At 37.9% G+C, this 17,319-nt stretch overlaps 2 protein-coding genes and 1 long non-coding RNA gene across 3 annotated transcripts in view; all 3 read right to left on the bottom strand.

Moving 5' to 3' along the window:
* LOC134672442 (monocarboxylate transporter 4-like) overlaps positions 1-2,220 on the bottom strand; it is a 79,714-nt gene extending 77,494 nt beyond the window's left edge. The window contains exon 1 of the mRNA XM_063530341.1: positions 2,002-2,220. The gene's annotated coding sequence lies outside the window, so the exon portion shown is untranslated. The remainder of the gene's footprint in view (positions 1-2,001) is intronic.
* Positions 2,221-3,604: 1,384 nt separating this feature from the next.
* Positions 3,605-17,319, bottom strand: part of LOC134672445 (uncharacterized) — a 142,087-nt gene continuing 128,372 nt past the window's right edge. Inside the window, exon 2 of the long non-coding RNA XR_010099342.1 lies at positions 3,605-3,777. This is a non-coding gene — a long non-coding RNA (uncharacterized LOC134672445). The remainder of the gene's footprint in view (positions 3,778-17,319) is intronic.
* LOC134672710 (uncharacterized) lies at positions 12,237-14,392 on the bottom strand. The gene is made up of 3 exons (XM_063530655.1): positions 13,770-14,392; positions 13,176-13,475; positions 12,237-12,540 (listed from the first exon to the last, which is right to left on the bottom strand). Exons 1-3 carry the CDS (start codon positions 14,152-14,154, stop codon positions 12,515-12,517), a joined length of 711 nt encoding a protein of 236 aa, XP_063386725.1. The 5' UTR covers positions 14,155-14,392; the 3' UTR covers positions 12,237-12,514.

The raw sequence follows: 17,319 nt of genomic DNA, 5'->3' as shown, positions 1-17,319 counted from the left end.
GTAACTATTTCACGTTTGATAAAAGTAGGAGACCGGAGACCCGTGGCCAGTTTAAACCTACATTTTGCCATTAAAATAATATCTAAAATGATATTACTTTATACATTCACGAACCAATACGAACAAAATGCACGCGCAAATCATAGCAAAATTACTTTCATTTAGATATTATTTTGATATCCAAATGTATGCTTGATTAGGTCTCCGTGTACCTATAATAAAAATATTTTAAAGAAAGAGAAGTAAATGAATATAAGCAATTCCTTTTGCTATAATAATGAAGCTTTAATTATGGATCGATTTCAAATTTAGTGGAGAAGGTTTAGTATATCGTATCTGATTATATAATCTCTAATTCATTTCTCGAATCGCGGCGCTATCGCCAGCCGCCATAAAGTACCTTTTACAGAGGAACGTCACATATCTTTACTATTTCATATCTAGTGAGTCTCTATTTAATTCATTTCCCGAATCGAGCCATTAGTCTGCTGCCTAGGTATAGCTTTGGAATATACTTATGATTTTTTAACTAAACAAATGGTACTGTTATAAAATAACTAAACCCCAATTCAAGTGAAAACGGTTATCCTGCCAATGGTGGGCCTTAGGTACATAGTTTATAAAAACAGCCCAAAGCGTTGTTTGTTATTTACTTCTATGGCAAGGACAAACTGAGATATTGGAAATAGTTCCACTCGGATATTTTGCATCAATATGTTTGCTGCAGATATTTTCCTAGTTCCTGTGACCACTGCGTTCTATATCGAATTATTTAGAAACATGTTAATTTTGACGAAGAGGACAATTCAAAGTAATTCTTGCGTTTGTGGCTAGAAAACATAAGTAAGTATTTATTAGCAAAGAATAAGTAGGTGCAATAGTGTCTTTGGTGGTAAGTAGTAAGTGACAATCGGTTGCTTATTCTGCTAGATAACGAAGCTTTCAGATAATTGTTATACGGTACCTACCTACATATGACAATCTCGACACTCTAGGTGCGCCGACTGTGTAATTTTTAGGAGCAGATTTATAAATTAATTGATTCCCTAGCCACCTGCCTTACATAATTTCAGGATGATTTAATTTGGTATAAAAAAACTGGTTAAAGTAAAACCTACTTTCATTGCTGCATATAGAGCATAATTTATACTTACTGAATCTTTTCGCAGCTTAAAAGCAACCTGTTAGATCGTTTGGTTTTAACCAAACCGTTGATTACAGCAAATTCTAGGTTTACTCTTACACTGATCTTACACTGAGCACATTACTCATTGTACGAGTTCGAGTGCCGCGCGCATCGCTGCATTCCCTGCTTTGTAACTTCCATGTAGAGAGGTCAATTTTCTCTGCAGTCGACTGAACTAAGTATCAAATAACCAAACTATGCATAGTATGCATGTGGGGTATTCAACAGATTTGTTATTGAAAGCTTGTTTTTTTTCAGAATAAGGATCCGCTTTAAAATATTAATAATAATTCTTCGTATACATTTCAGGCTCGTCCGATAAAAATAATTAAATTATTTGGTCATTAAAATAAGTTCAATATCTGGGCGACCGAGCTATGCTCCAAACACATATAAAATCTCAAAAATGCGCGTTTTCCCAGAGATATTCAGAGAGTCCCTATATCGGTTTTTTGCCTACGAAAAGCCCCTTATAGCAAATTTCATCGAAACAAATAGCCGTTTCCGAGATCCCCGAAATAAATTAATAAATATACCTTTAAACGAGCAATTCTTGTATTGTATAGATATAAGAAATGAGAGAGAATATTTCCTGAAACTGTTATCTCAATTCTAATCTTTTTAATGGAAAAGGGCCTGTGCGAAGACGATAAGATTTTACGAGCAATCCGAAACAAATAAAACTTTTACACAAATAATATCAACTTAATAGCCATTAAATAAATTGCCAATCAAATGTCAACGTCAATAATAAAACAGAAAACAAATACATTAACGAAATGAGCTTTTCTTATCATTAGAAATAAAATACCTACCAATTTCAAATAGCATCACAGTATCACACACTGAACATGGCAGTCACTAGACGCGGACGTGTAAAAGTCCGGATGATTCGGTCCGGGCGCGACGTGCGACTACTCAGACGTCCGTCACGGCACTGGTAGCCCGGACGGCCGGAGCTGCGCGAGCCGGAACGCCGGAACATGCCGCGGCTTTCAGCGATTCATGGCCAAATCTCTATGACAACCTATGAAAAAAAACCGGACAAGTGCGAGTCGGACTCGCCTACCGAGGGTTCCGTCCTTTTTAGTATTTGTTGTTATATTAAAATTTCAACTGTCTAGTCTATCTAGTCTGTCTATCACGGTTCGTGAGATACAGCCTGGTGACAGACGGACGGACGGACGGACAGCGCCAGCGGAGTCTTAGTAATAGGGTCCCGTTTTACCCTTTGGGTATGGAACCCTAAAAATGATAATGAGAAACTTTACACTTAGTAATAGCACAGATACTAAATTGATAGTTACCTAGCTCCTATTTCTTCAACTGATCTGTCATATATAAAATTAAAACAAAAACGAACTACCCTTAAACCTAAAAAAAGAATCATTAATTTTGTTTTCAAAATCATTTTAATGACATTATTGCTATCAGATACATTACAATAAATATGTACTTTCAAATTGAGGATAATGAAAGGGTACAATTTATTGTAAAAAAAACTTAATGCGAAAAATATTTCCAATTCGTAAATAAAAATTGTCAGTTGTCACAGAGTAATTACTAAAATACAAAATGTGTCTTTCTATGAAACATAAACTCGCTATAACTCACTTGATGTTAATTTCAAAATCTAGTTTTTAAATTTATTGCATCGTGTCGAAGATATTTACCATTAAAATGAAGCGCAAGAATAAAATACCTGCGCCTGATAGTGTTCCTAGTTTGCTTGCTTTTCTTGTCATTATCTTTAGAAAATTCTTTCTTGGCCGTAATATTCTGAATTACCCGCTAAATATATTCTTGCCGACAAGTCGCGGAATATGAAAGGAGCCGATAATACGCAATAAACAATGTCTTTTTATAGCCGCAAGACCTACCAGCGTATCTTGAGAACTGGAGTGCAACAGTCATAAAAAACATAATCAGAAACAAGAACAGTAATTCCAAAAAAGTCGACGCCACCAATCATTCTCTTTAGATCCAGTCGATAGATCCAAAATGGATCTAGTGAGAAAAAATTTTCTTCTTAGATCCAACTTCTTTCCGATGGATCTATAGAGAAGTTTTTTTAGTAATAGATCCAGTTGAAATGATAAATGGATCTAGTGGGAATTTTTTTTTATCGCAAGATCCAATATTTACTTACGTTATTGTATCAATCAGAAATTCTCTATCTTGTTAATTCTAATTGAATGGAAGGATATACCTACCCAATATAATTGTCAGCGCTGATGGCCTAGCGGTTTGTCGTGCGGTGACGAATCTGGAGGTTCCTTCGGGATGCAACTCCCGAGGGTTCCTTTTAGTTTCGGTATTTTTTGGGAAGCAACCGTCGGGTCCCTTTGGAATGAAACCGCCAATAGCTCAGATCGGGAGAATTAGATCTAAAATGATTTTGATTACTAATAAATAATGTTTATTTATACACTTCGTTTGCGGCAAACAATAATACGGCCCGCTTGGTGGTAAGCAGTTACCGTAGCCTATGGACGCCTGCAACACCAGAGGTGTTACATGCGCGTTGCCGACCCTAACAAGCCGCACCCTCGTTGAGCTCAGGCAACCTTACTCACCGGCAGGAACACACACTACGAGTATGAGTAGGTTCTAGTGTTATTTGGCTGCGGTATTTTGTAAGGTACGTACCTCCACTTCCCCAGTTGGGTTCTGCTCTAGATCTGGAATGTCATCCGCTGTGCTGTGCCCTACCACATAAAGCGAGATGACACTCACAGTGCCGATACCTCTCTTTTGAACGCAGTTTAAGAATGCATTTACCCTACTACTTGGAAAAAAACTCGTATTTTGTTCTGTCAATCAAAAATGTGGTATCTATGTATGGGATGCATAGAGAGTTTCTGCCTTTCAACTTTGAGTAGGACCTAGTGTGAGATACGAGTTTATTTCAAAGGAGATAGTGCCGCAATGTGGATAGGCCCTTAATTGGCCGAGCGTCAAGATCTGAGCCTGAGTTTAAGGTCTCGCCGGAGTTTCAGCGCGGGCAAAATTACTTCCATATATCCTTGTCTGATGTCCTTGGACAATATTAATTAAACTTCAGAAATATCTTTAAATCTGAAACTTTATTCTTCAAAGTACTCGTTATATATTATAACTATCAAATTAGATGTACCTACCTGATACTAAGTGAGATATTAAAGTATTTGTATATTTAAAAGTTGGTGCATTATGTTTACTGACGCTTTCATTCTTCTACTCAACCATAGATGTAGCTAGTAGTTGCTAATTCTCTTGACATATATATGACGTCGATCTATCTCCATCACATAGAGTCTGAGGGCCTACCGCGAACCACGTTGGACGTGTTGCCTCTCTGTCGTACTTGTAAATTTGTACGTTAGTGTGACAGGGACAGGGGGCAACGCGTGGAACGTAATTCGCGATAGGCCCTCTAAGTTCCTGACGTTCCTCGAAGTTCCTGAAGTATACTGACAACACTGTCACGTGATTATAATACGACACTAAAGGTCATGATACTTGAATCTCTTTGTTCCGGTTTTTTGCCACAGCTTACTAAATGGAACCTGGTGTCGGCTCGTCAACTCAATCTTCTGAATTAAAGAGATAGAGATAGACATCTTTATTTTGCATCCAATGTAGCCGGAATTATTAGCCCAGGCATTAGCTTTCTTCCAAAGTTTAAAACAAATTCATGTTTTTATATCTCAGATACTAAAGTGACAGTGCGATTGACAAAATTACTAACACTATACTGCAAAACGTAATTCGAGACAAAAAAAGTAACAGAATGTTGCCACTTTTTACTAGCGCGTCTTATATTTATGTAAAAATAAGTAAATAAAAGTACTTTTTTAAATACTAGGAGTAAAATTACTAATGAATAAATTATCTTAGCGTGATTATTTAATCAAAAGGAATTTACTATTTTACAAACAAATTATTGCAGTGGCATAATTGTCTTACTTTTTTTTGGTCTTGAATTACGTTTTAGAGTATGAGTATTAAAGTTGGCCATACACACTAGGGTATGTCTGCGCAGTTTTACCTGTACAGTTAAACTGCACAGGTAAACCCTAGCTGGGTGGAGCACACACACGGCCGCGGTAAACCTACACAAACTCTCAGTTGTGTAGCCATGGCACCGTCGTCAGCGGTGCTTCATGTTGACGGAGCACTTTGAAAGGAATTTAAAATATATCCAGAATATTACCGAATCTATCTAACGATAAACTGAAATAATTTAATTTGTTCTAATACTATCGGAGGATTTAAAATAAACCCTATATTGAAAAGCAGGACACTATTATGAGAACCGCTATCTATAACTCCTATTAAGAAATTAAGAGTAAAATCGCGATTCCTGGCTACTGGAAGGTCATACGAATGTCTTATGAGATATTTTTATGCAATCGCAAACTATCCGCGATCTACAATCTCCGCGATCAACTGAGTCCTGCTCAGGCCAACGCCACACACACTCAGTTTTACCTGTGCAGTTCAAAAACACACAGGTAAAAAATATGTATTTTCATATTTGCGTAGATCAACTGTGCAGTCGTAGAAAACTGCACAGTCGAATGCCACAGACGCTCCGTTTTAACTGCGCAGTTGAACTGTACAGGTAAAACTGCGCAGGCGTACCCTAGTGTGTATGGCCAGCTTAAGAATCTGCCCAATACTACTCTCGTTTTAGTTATTTTAATAATAAAACCGGATAGATCGGGTATAAATAACTGTAATTTTAGTATTTGGGATATAAAACTGTGCACAAGTACTCGTAGGCCTTATTAGGATACGAGTATGCCCAGTACTCTCATCTGATGAAATTATTTACTTCGCCGAAAAGTCACTGCTAAATATGCATGAAATATAATTTCGTACCTAACAGAACTTAGTACCTAAACGAACTTACAAATAAAGAAATATTTTATTAGAAAAAGTTTTATTCTTTGTAATCGAAGTCTGAATCATAATTTATGTATTCAATTTCAGTTATGTTTGAGCTAGCTTCAGAACAACCAGGTGCATCTGATACGTATATTACAAATTCTTGCATATCACCTACTTTAGTGGTCTTTTATTCGAGATACCGTAGGTACTTTTACTCAATCCTGAAAAAAAAAACATAAATATAAATGGCAAGTATCAAGACTTATTTGTCAGTTATTTTAAAGATTAAGATCATGAATGAGTTGAATGACCTGCATATTTATGAAAATGAATATATTTTGAATGAATATACTAACCGATTATGTACCGGAGACAAGGTAAGTACTTAGGGGGCCTATTAAATAGGTAATTATTTAATATTAAATACAACGTCAATACCCGTCATATACACACATCTAGACAAATCCGAAAATTTTTAAATGTAATTCCCTTGTGGTTTTATGTACGCTTTTATCCTGTTTTGAAGAAAATATTTTACACATATTATGCGGTTTTTGTTAATAAAAATATACAATGACAGAAGTATGTTTACTTTTTACAAGACACGTGTCAAAGGTGTGATTGCCATATAAAATTGAAATGTTAGTTCCCGTTTCTGCCACAACTCTTCTCCTTCCCCACAGACTCTCCCACTGCGGTTGGTAAAATAAATCTAAATGAAAAAAACTTAGAGGATATAACCTTGGTTATATTCTCTAAGGAAAAAAATAACTTCTTTATATAGTTTATATAGAGTTTGTCAAAGGACTGTCTCATTTCAAACATAGACAGAGAGAATCATACCATCTTCGTTTTACACTAGTTTTTTTCTTGTTTTTTTACTGACAAATTGGTTTGACTAACTATACATGTACAGCGAGCTTTATATACGAATGGTGTGTGTTTGTGAAGGTGTGTTGTAGGTAACGAGTATTATAAAATTATAATTGTCTATGATTTAGGTATAAGAAAAAACGTGACAATTGTCATATTAGATTCGATGTCATTTACAAAATGCAATTTTATTCTAATGCAAATTCAAGAAGATGATAGAAGAAAATATAGTAAAGGCTAGTTGTTATTTATATGTGCACCTCCGAAAATATCTAAGTAGAGGTAAGTTTCCCATCTTAAATTTTCAAGGAATTGTGTGTGGCGGCTTCGAGTTCATTTCACACTTTCGAACTTTATATTAATGAGACATGACTGTGTATATTGTGAAGCGTGATGATGTGTAATAGTTAAGACCCATTTTTAATTTGTCAGGATGTCGCCGTCGACGGATACGTCTGGGAGGACATCATCATCATCATCATCATCATATTGTGAAAATTCTATAGTTCAGATAAATGATTGTGATCGGGGTAGGCACTGCATGTTACTCCATTTTTCAGCAGGTTTTCAGAAATTATAAATATCCTGAAATTATATGTGATTACAGATGACAGCGACGTGCTGCCCTAAGCAGTAGACCGATGGGCCTCACCACCAATAATAGTGTATCCACATTTCCACAGGGTCCCTAGTACTATTATTTATTCTGTGACAGGGTTGCGTTTTAAGCAGGCGTGGCTCACTCCGTGATTTCGTCGCTTTGCTACAGGTAGCTACAAGTACATTCGTTCCACCCCAATTTTGGGGAAAGCCATAAGCCGCGCGTGGCGCTGCCACCTAGCGGCCATATCTGTGCTGATCGTAACAGACGCGTTTTGTTAGAGAGTGAGTCTTCTGTACCTAGTACTATTATTTATTCTGTGTTTTAAGATCTGTAACCTATAATCTCTATAATCCCTTTACTTTAGGAACGTAGCGTTACATAACTTAAAAACTATATTAAGTAAGTAGATTAAGACACTCAGAATGCTGATGGTTATTTGTTTCGGGGTCCGTAGTGGCAAAAATGGAAGCCTATTCGTTTTGCGTTATATCCGTCATTTTTAATGGTTTATGTGTGAATATACGAGTGTAAGTGTGTGTGGTGTGTGCGACTCTTTAGTTTAGTAATAAATGTATATTGCTATTATCTACATAGAGATAAGTTGTTTTACTCGAGTAAGTAAATGTACTTTACGGATAGGTAGATACTAGCTAGTAAATGTTTAATTTTTAAATGACTAAAAAAATACGGTGTCCTTGGAGGCCGTTTTGTCCCTGCCTACGAAGCAGAGGAGGAGGGTTCGAATCCCGGTAATATCTTATAGGCATGCATGTTCCTAGTGAGTTTCATAATATATACCTACCTATTAATTACCAAATCAAGCACTTACATTCAAAAAAGTAAAGACTAGAACGGAACATCTAAACGGCACGTATTTCACCTCTGGCGATGTGTCTTCTTCGTTAAGTTTATTCAACAAGTTTTTACGCAATACTTTTATTAAGGTCGAGTTCTGATGATGGATTGACCCTTGAGCTCCTTAAATCTTAGGTATATGCATAGGTACTTATAAGCCTTTTTAAAATTTTACTATCCTAAAACCAAGCATTTGCATTTAAACAGTGCTATTTGGTGAACAGACCGCGTCCCGAGCAACTGGGACACTGGGACACCAAGGCCAAGGAACAAGGGACGCCAAGAGTTTGGCGCAAACTGGGAGAGGCCTTTACTCACAAGGAGGGCCGCTCATTAAGATTAATTAATATAAGTTAGATTTAACCTTAGATCAAAACTGTAAACTTTAGATATGATATGAGTCGGAATAATAGACGTTTTTTATTTGGTGAAATGGAACTGCTGTGAAGGTTAGAACGTAACTCCTCTATTATGACAATAAGTATTTTCCGCCGCCTTGGGGTTACTTGTAATTGTTTTTGACGCTGTAATTGATATTGATAAGTTGAATAGGTTGAATGTCATTTGTAGCCGAGTATTGAGATTCATCATCATCATCATCATCATATCAGCCAGAGGACGTCCACTGCTGGACATAGGCCTCCCCCAAAGAGTGCCACAATGACCGGTCTTGCGCCACCCGCATCCAGCGGACTCCCGCGACCTTCACTAGGTCATCAGTCCACCTTGTGGGGGGTCTACCCACCCTGCGCCTTCCGGTACGTGGTCGCCACTCGAGAACCTTTCCGCCCCAACGGCCATCGGTTCTACGGGCAATGTGCCCCGCCCACTGCCACTTAAGTTTAGCGATTCGGAGGGCTACATCGGTTACTTTGCATGGTTCTGCTGCGGATGGCCTCATTTCTGATGCGATCACGCAGAGAGACTCCAAGCATAGCCCTCTCCATTGCCCTTTGGGTGACTTTAAGCCTTCTTATGAGGCACACAGTATTGAGATTATTTCCCATCAATTAAGGGGTCATGTAAGTCAGGTACCTATTTATAAAATAAACTTTCTTCTAAGTTTTAGAATAGATCGCTTGTTCTAACAATAAGAGTGAAACACGTAATAACTACCTATATACTAATATTTTAAATGCGCCTGTATTTCTATGTGTCTGTACTGTATGTCTGTCTGTCTGTATGTTTGTCTGTCTGTCCGTCTGTCTGTCCATCCGACTAGCTGTATGTTTATCCGTCTGTCTTTCTGTCCGTTTTCTGTTACCGTTTCAAACATAAATCACTGAACCATAGAACCTTAAAGTGATCACGGAATTGTTCACTATAATCACTATTTATTGTTAAGAGGTAATTACATGTATTTTTACATACTACTACAAATAATATTAAATATTAAAATACATTAGCTACTAGCCTACAGGCTTATATTTTCATTTATATTTCGCAGTCATAAATATAACTATATTAATTATATATAGAACGACCGCTCAATCAGCCAAGTTTTACGTTTATTTTTAAATATTACCAAACTAGGTGCGTCGATTGGTAGGTTATTATTATTATACACACAGGGGCTCATGTTATAACGTGTATAGTTTTTGCTAAGCTACAGGACAGGACACCCGCTGCTAGATTGTGTCCGTATCGTGGAATACGGTCGCTATTGTTACCACGCCTGGGTTATTTATCTGAAATTCTCTCGCGTATTAGCCTATTGGTTGTGACTCAGTCTGAGAAGTAAGTGGACCTGGGATCGAGCCCCGGCGAGAGCACTTTATTGATTGGTTGCCGCATTTACTTGGTGGACCCATGTTGGTATTGGCATTGCATGAGAAGTAGAATGGTTGCCGGGTTCGAATCCTGGTACGTGTAATATGATTAGGGTTACCGAATAGCTTTTTGGTGCAATGCAAAAAAAGTAGGTGACCCCTGGTTATAATTCTGGTCCGTTGATGCTTCCACACAGCCTGTGCTGCCTTGCAAATATATAAGAGTAACAAAATTAAGACTAGCGCGATGGCATTTAATTAAATTTAATCATTTTTATTTCTAGCAACTTGAATCATAAATTATAATAAGCAATACAATAACATATAATTATAATTAGCCTGTTAGTTGTGACTCTGTCTGAGAAGAAAATGGCCCTGGGTTCGAGCCCTAGTGAGGAACTTACTTGATTGATTGTTACAATACATTTGCTTGTTGGTGAAGCGGTCTTGGCTTCAGTAGGTAGTAGAGCATGAGTGGACTGTATATTATTAAAGAATCTTTTAGGAAAAAATAGTTTATTTCAGAAACCACACAAAACATACATTGTCACAGGAAAGAAAATTAAAGAAGTGCCGCTATGGCAACTAAATAACATTATTTTTAATATTTTAAATTTAGAACTTATAGTTCTTATTTCAATGTTGCTAACATTATTCCCCCACGAGAATCATATGAAATTAAATAAGTAGGTACCTATGTTAATATGAGCAACATTTAACAATTACAGTTAAATTAATATAACTTACATTTTAAAGAAAACAACTGATGATCTGGTAATCAACACAAATGTTAACATATATAAACAAAAGCTCTTTGTTTACAGAATTTAAGAATTAACCATTTGACATTCCTTTGTAGTCATTCTATTTTGAACCGTAATTCCTTTAATTATGATGGCAAGTATGTTGCCGCTACCTTTACAATAGGCATTTTAGACACATTAAACTAAAGATATGACTAAGTTATTTTAAGTAATTATTGTTAAGTTATTGGGAGTACACATATTTTTGTAATAGACCTTTGTGAATATGACCGCTTTGCCAAGGGTCGCTCAAACTGCGCTTACTATGCAGTTCTTCCCCGGGAACAAGTTATTTACCCTCGCCATGAGCCCGAGAGGAGGTGAATTGTCACTACGCATTACGATACTACGAATACCGAACTCGCACGACGCAGTGAACCGTGGTGTAGGCATGAAGCACATCAGCTGAGTTGTGGCAACGGCATTCAGTCTGAAACACATTACACATTTATGTATAACCTTTTTTACAGTGGTTAAACTTTCTATTACACAGTGCCTTTGTCATGAATAACATAAGATTACATTTTGTCCTGCACCTAGTAAACATATATGCTCATTTCTTGCAAGCAAGTTTGTTATGGGTGACTGTTTTGGCAATATTGCCGGATGCTGTGCAGCATAAGGAAGCGACGCGTTTTGCAATCGACCACCAACTCGTATAATGCCTTCGCCATCAAGGAAGGGAGTTAGCGGATTTAAATTACCTTTAAGTTGCTTGTCAGATTGCAGCATCCTTAAATCATCTGAAAGGAATAGAGCTTTCTCATGTTTGACTATAGTTAAGTCCTTAAGGTTCTGAGAAGTTGGTTTGACATTATTGCAAAACCTAAGGATATATGCAAGAACACGAGTCATTTTTGCTATAGTAGAGAACTTTTTTATTATTTTAAAGAGATCAGGGTTGTGCACTGTGGTTGTAAGGCACAGAGTACTGGTATGATCAGCTTTCAGTTCAGGTAGCTCGGTGGGCAGAGGTGAATATTCTGAAAATATACAATCTTCATTATGCAGGATTAATTGCCCATGCCCATCATGATATTTTGTGAAAAGAGTTTGATTCTGTGGCACATGCAACCTCTTTTCTAGATTGAGAAATCCATTGAGTGCCAGGTGAGAAGTTTTTCCTAACTCAGAGATGACTTCTTGCTCTAAAGGGAACTTATTGGGCTGTGAGACCTCATATTTATTATCTGCTAGCTTTGTAGATTCCCTAAAAGGTTTTTCGCAATAGTCTTGCTCTGGTATTTTATCTAGGAAAATTTCATTCACCTTTTTAGTTTCCCCAAAAGCACTTGACAAGTCGCTTTGATATTCATTGCATTCCGTACAAAGCAAAGATATTACCTGCTTGGATTTTTTTCTTGCAGGTAGCTGCATTCGACCACCGATGATCACGCCAAATGATGTCTGCACTAGTGTCGGGCCTTGTGGCGTAGCGGCGCATGCTATTGAAGTACTCGAAGCTGCAGCACTCGAGGTTGTAAGGCTCGGTGCGGAAGTACTTGCAGTGCCCGCAGTCACGATAGGCTGTTTGGTTGCTTGGTCTCCATTATTCTTCGTCTGCGTCAGAAGAATCTGAAAGAAGATACCAGCATCTAGCAGCAAATCCACATCACCATGCTTATTAAAATTCTCATCGGCTAGTTTGCAGTTAGTAGGCAATGTAATGTGCGACTTGTTAATAGGAATCTGTGGCAACTTTGTTGTTATTTTATCAACAACCTTGCAATTGACATTTATTTTGAATGGATAAACAGCAGAATGCACATCAAGGTTTATACATTTGTCAATTGCATGCTTGGCATTATTGATACCAGTTATTTTAGAACTAGTATTTTGCATCGGTAATCCCAATTTATCCACAATCTTCTGTGTAATGAACGATGCCTGTGAGCAACCATCTAACAATGCCTTGCAATATATTACTCGCCCTGACTTAGTAATCAGCTTGACACGAGCAGAAGGCAAAACTATATCATGGGCCCTATTCCTTGTTGCAGACAAAGTTACAGAAGGAGTAGGCTTGTCTTGATGCAATAAGCTATTGTGCTGTAGCTTGCACACCTTACACCGAAAATGAAATTTGCATTTGCGCTTATGTTGCGACAAACAAATCTTACACAAGTTGTTTGTTGAAGCGAACTCCATGCGTTTATGAATGGAAGCTAAATTAAAACTCGGGCAATTATATAATCTGTGTGCACACTTACAGTATAAACATTGCAGCTGAGGCTGGTGCGCGGACGGCTTTGCTTGTGCAGCTACAGAATGGCTGACAAAGCTCTGCGAAGGCCCCTTCTGGACGTCAGTGTTTTCAAATGCTAGGGCACGTTTTTCCACGTAACCTAGGAATTCTTTTACCGTGGGCGACACATTATTATCTCGCTCCAGTTGAAATGCTCTGTAGGTAGGCAGGTCAATCTTCTTAGATAGGATGCAAATGATTATGGCATCCCACTTATCTACCGGCTCACCCAGGTTTTGCAGAGCAGCAAGATGCTGTTTGACAACTGAAATGAAATTTCGTAAATTAGTGACATTAGATCGCGTGATTGTAGGCATATCTAGTAGTGCATTAACATGTTCTTGCGTAATTCGAACTTTATTATCGTATCGTTCCTTCAGTAAGCGCAGTGCTTCTGGGTAGCTGTTGTCTTCTAATGGCAGATTTTTTATTAAATCGAGCGGTTCATCACTTAAAAAACCTTTAAGATAATACAGCTTCTGCACCGCTGAAAAGGAAGTACACTTGTCGATCATGGCTGTGAACATGTTTGAAAATTCGTAATATTCTGTGTATTTACCTGTGAATGTTTTTATGACGACTCGAGGCAGCTTGAGGTTCTCCGACTTGACACTTACGCTAGGGCTCGCTTGAGGAGGGTTGTCTCTCAGGCGGATGACATTTATTATACTTTCTAGCTGAGCTAACAATAAAATGTAGTTGTCTTCAACCTCCTCATCATCGGTGGCGAGAGTAGCTGCTGGGGAGGAAAAAAGCGAGGCAACCTTGCTAGTGAGGCGCTCATATTCACGAAAGGCCTCTAGAAGCCTAGTTTTCTTTGCTAGCACTAACTCTATCGGCGAATTTATGAGCGCTTCTCGGTCAAAGCTGTTTTTTAAACGTGTAATTGACCCTTTGGCGCGACCACGCGCGGCTATTGCCTCTTTCTGTTCGGTGTCTGACATTTTTACAATTCTGTATAAAATGCTTTAAACAATCACTACACTTTATAAGCACTAAACAATGCTACACTACTTTTATACACCAATACACGAGTCACAAGTAATTTACTAATACGGTAAATAAATTAAATTGTTCAAACAAGAAACGGATTAATGGCGTCGTCGCTTTATCGCTGTGTTGAATCGCGGTGTTGCGTTTTCTCGGCGTTCACGTACGGCGCTGCGATTGGTCGAGGAACTCGAGGATTGCGCAATGCTGCCGCCCGCACGAGCACGAAGGGATGCGTTCAGGTTGCACGTTGACTACACGAGACGAATGTGAAGCGGTCTTGGCTTCAGTAGGTAGTAGAGCATGAGTGGACTGTATATTATTAAAGAATCTTTTAGGAAAAAATAGTTTATTTCAGAAACCACACAAAACATACATTGTCACAGGAAAGAAAATTAAAGAAGTGCCGCTATGGCAACTAAATAACATTATTTTTAATATTTTAAATTTAGAACTTATAGTTCTTATTTCAATGTTGCTAACATTATTCCCCCACGAGAATCATATGAAATTAAATAAGTAGGTACCTATGTTAATATGAGCAACATTTAACAATTACAGTTAAATTAATATAACTTACATTTTAAAGAAAACAACTGATGATCTGGTAATCAACACAAATGTTAACATATATAAACAAAAGCTCTTTGTTTACAGAATTTAAGAATTAACCATTTGACATTCCTTTGTAGTCATTCTATTTTGAACCGTAATTCCTTTAATTATGATGGCAAGTATGTTGCCGCTACCTTTACAATAGGCATTTTAGACACATTAAACTAAAGATATGACTAAGTTATTTTAAGTAATTATTGTTAAGTTATTGGGAGTACACATATTTTTGTAATAGACCTTTGTGAATATGACCGCTTTGCCAAGGGTCGCTCAAACTGCGCTTACTATGCAGTTCTTCCCCGGGAACAAGTTATTTACCCTCGCCATGAGCCCGAGAGGAGGTGAATTGTCACTACGCATTACGATACTACGAATACCGAACTCGCACGACGCAGTGAACCGTGGTGTAGGCATGAAGCACATCAGCTGAGTTGTGGCAACGGCATTCAGTCTGAAACACATTACACATTTATGTATAACCTTTTTTACAGTGGTTAAACTTTCTATTACACAGTGCCTTTGTCATGAATAACATAAGATTACATTTTGTCCTGCACCTAGTAAACATATATGCTCATTTCTTGCAAGCAAGTTTGTTATGGGTGACTGTTTTGGCAATATTGCCGGATGCTGTGCAGCATAAGGAAGCGACGCGTTTTGCAATCGACCACCAACTCGTATAATGCCTTCGCCATCAAGGAAGGGAGTTAGCGGATTTAAATTACCTTTAAGTTGCTTGTCAGATTGCAGCATCCTTAAATCATCTGAAAGGAATAGAGCTTTCTCATGTTTGACTATAGTTAAGTCCTTAAGGTTCTGAGAAGTTGGTTTGACATTATTGCAAAACCTAAGGATATATGCAAGAACACGAGTCATTTTTGCTATAGTAGAGAACTTTTTTATTATTTTAAAGAGATCAGGGTTGTGCACTGTGGTTGTAAGGCACAGAGTACTGGTATGATCAGCTTTCAGTTCAGGTAGCTCGGTGGGCAGAGGTGAATATTCTGAAAATATACAATCTTCATTATGCAGGATTAATTGCCCATGCCCATCATGATATTTTGTGAAAAGAGTTTGATTCTGTGGCACATGCAACCTCTTTTCTAGATTGAGAAATCCATTGAGTGCCAGGTGAGAAGTTTTTCCTAACTCAGAGATGACTTCTTGCTCTAAGAATATAAGCATGCAATTGACAAATGTATAAACCTTGATGTGCATTCTGCTGTTTATCCATTCAAAATAAATGTCAATTGCAAGGTTGTTGATAAAATAACAACAAAGTTGCCACAGATTCCTATTAACAAGTCGCACATTACATTGCCTACTAACTGCAAACTAGCCGATGAGAATTTTAATAAGCATGGTGATGTGGATTTGCTGCTAGATGCTGGTGTCTTCTTTCAGATTCTTCTGACGCAGACGAAGAATAATGGAGACCAAGCAACCAAACAGCCTATCGTGACTGCGGGCACTGCAAGTACTTCCGCACCGAGCCTTACAACCTCGAGTGCTGCAGCTTCGAGTACTTCAATAGCATGCGCCGCTACGCCACAAGGCCCGACACTAGTGCAGACATCATTTGGCGTGATCATCGGTGGTCGAATGCAGCTACCTGCAAGAAAAAAATCCAAGCAGGTAATATCTTTGCTTTGTACGGAATGCAATGAATATCAAAGCGACTTGTCAAGTGCTTTTGGGGAAACTAAAAAGGTGAATGAAATTTTCCTAGATAAAATACCAGAGCAAGACTATTGCGAAAAACCTTTTAGGGAATCTACAAAGCTAGCAGATAATAAATATGAGGTCTCACAGCCCAATAAGTTCCCTTTAGAGCAAGAAGTCATCTCTGAGTTAGGAAAAACTTCTCACCTGGCACTCAATGGATTTCTCAATCTAGAAAAGAGGTTGCATGTGCCACAGAATCAAACTCTTTTCACAAAATATCATGATGGGCATGGGCAATTAATCCTGCATAATGAAGATTGTATATTTTCAGAATATTCACCTCTGCCCACCGAGCTACCTGAACTGAAAGCTGATCATACCAGTACTCTGTGCCTTACAACCACAGTGCACAACCCTGATCTCTTTAAAATAATAAAAAAGTTCTCTACTATAGCAAAAATGACTCGTGTTCTTGCATATATCCTTAGGTTTTGCAATAATGTCAAACCAACTTCTCAGAACCTTAAGGACTTAACTATAGTCAAACATGAGAAAGCTCTATTCCTTTCAGATGATTTAAGGATGCTGCAATCTGACAAGCAACTTAAAGGTAATTTAAATCCGCTAACTCCCTTCCTTGATGGCGAAGGCATTATACGAGTTGGTGGTCGATTGCAAAACGCGTCGCTTCCTTATGCTGCACAGCATCCGGCAATATTGCCAAAACAGTCACCCATAACAAACTTGCTTGCAAGAAATGAGCATATATGTTTACTAGGTGCAGGACAAAATGTAATCTTATGTTATTCATGACAAAGGCACTGTGTAATAGAAAGTTT

The sequence above is a fragment of the Cydia fagiglandana genome, chromosome 17 (assembly GCF_963556715.1).
Source record: "Cydia fagiglandana chromosome 17, ilCydFagi1.1, whole genome shotgun sequence".
Classification (NCBI taxonomy): Eukaryota; Metazoa; Arthropoda; class Insecta; order Lepidoptera; family Tortricidae; genus Cydia; species Cydia fagiglandana.
Note: the sequence above shows the minus strand (reverse complement) of the source record. Positions and strands in the feature narration are given on the sequence as shown.

Bases quoted from the DNA above. Each gene is read 5' to 3' on its own strand.
- LOC134672710 (XM_063530655.1), bottom strand. From the start codon at position 14,154: ATGTCAGACACCGAACAGAAAGAGGCAATAGCCGCGCGTGGTCGCGCC. The intron at 13,476-13,769 runs GTAAATACACAG...ATTTCATTTCAG, and splicing joins CGTCATAAAAACATTCACAG to TTGTCAAACAGCATCTTGCT. The intron at 12,541-13,175 runs GTAAGTGTGCAC...ATCTTCTTTCAG, and splicing joins TCAGCTGCAATGTTTATACT to ATTCTTCTGACGCAGACGAA.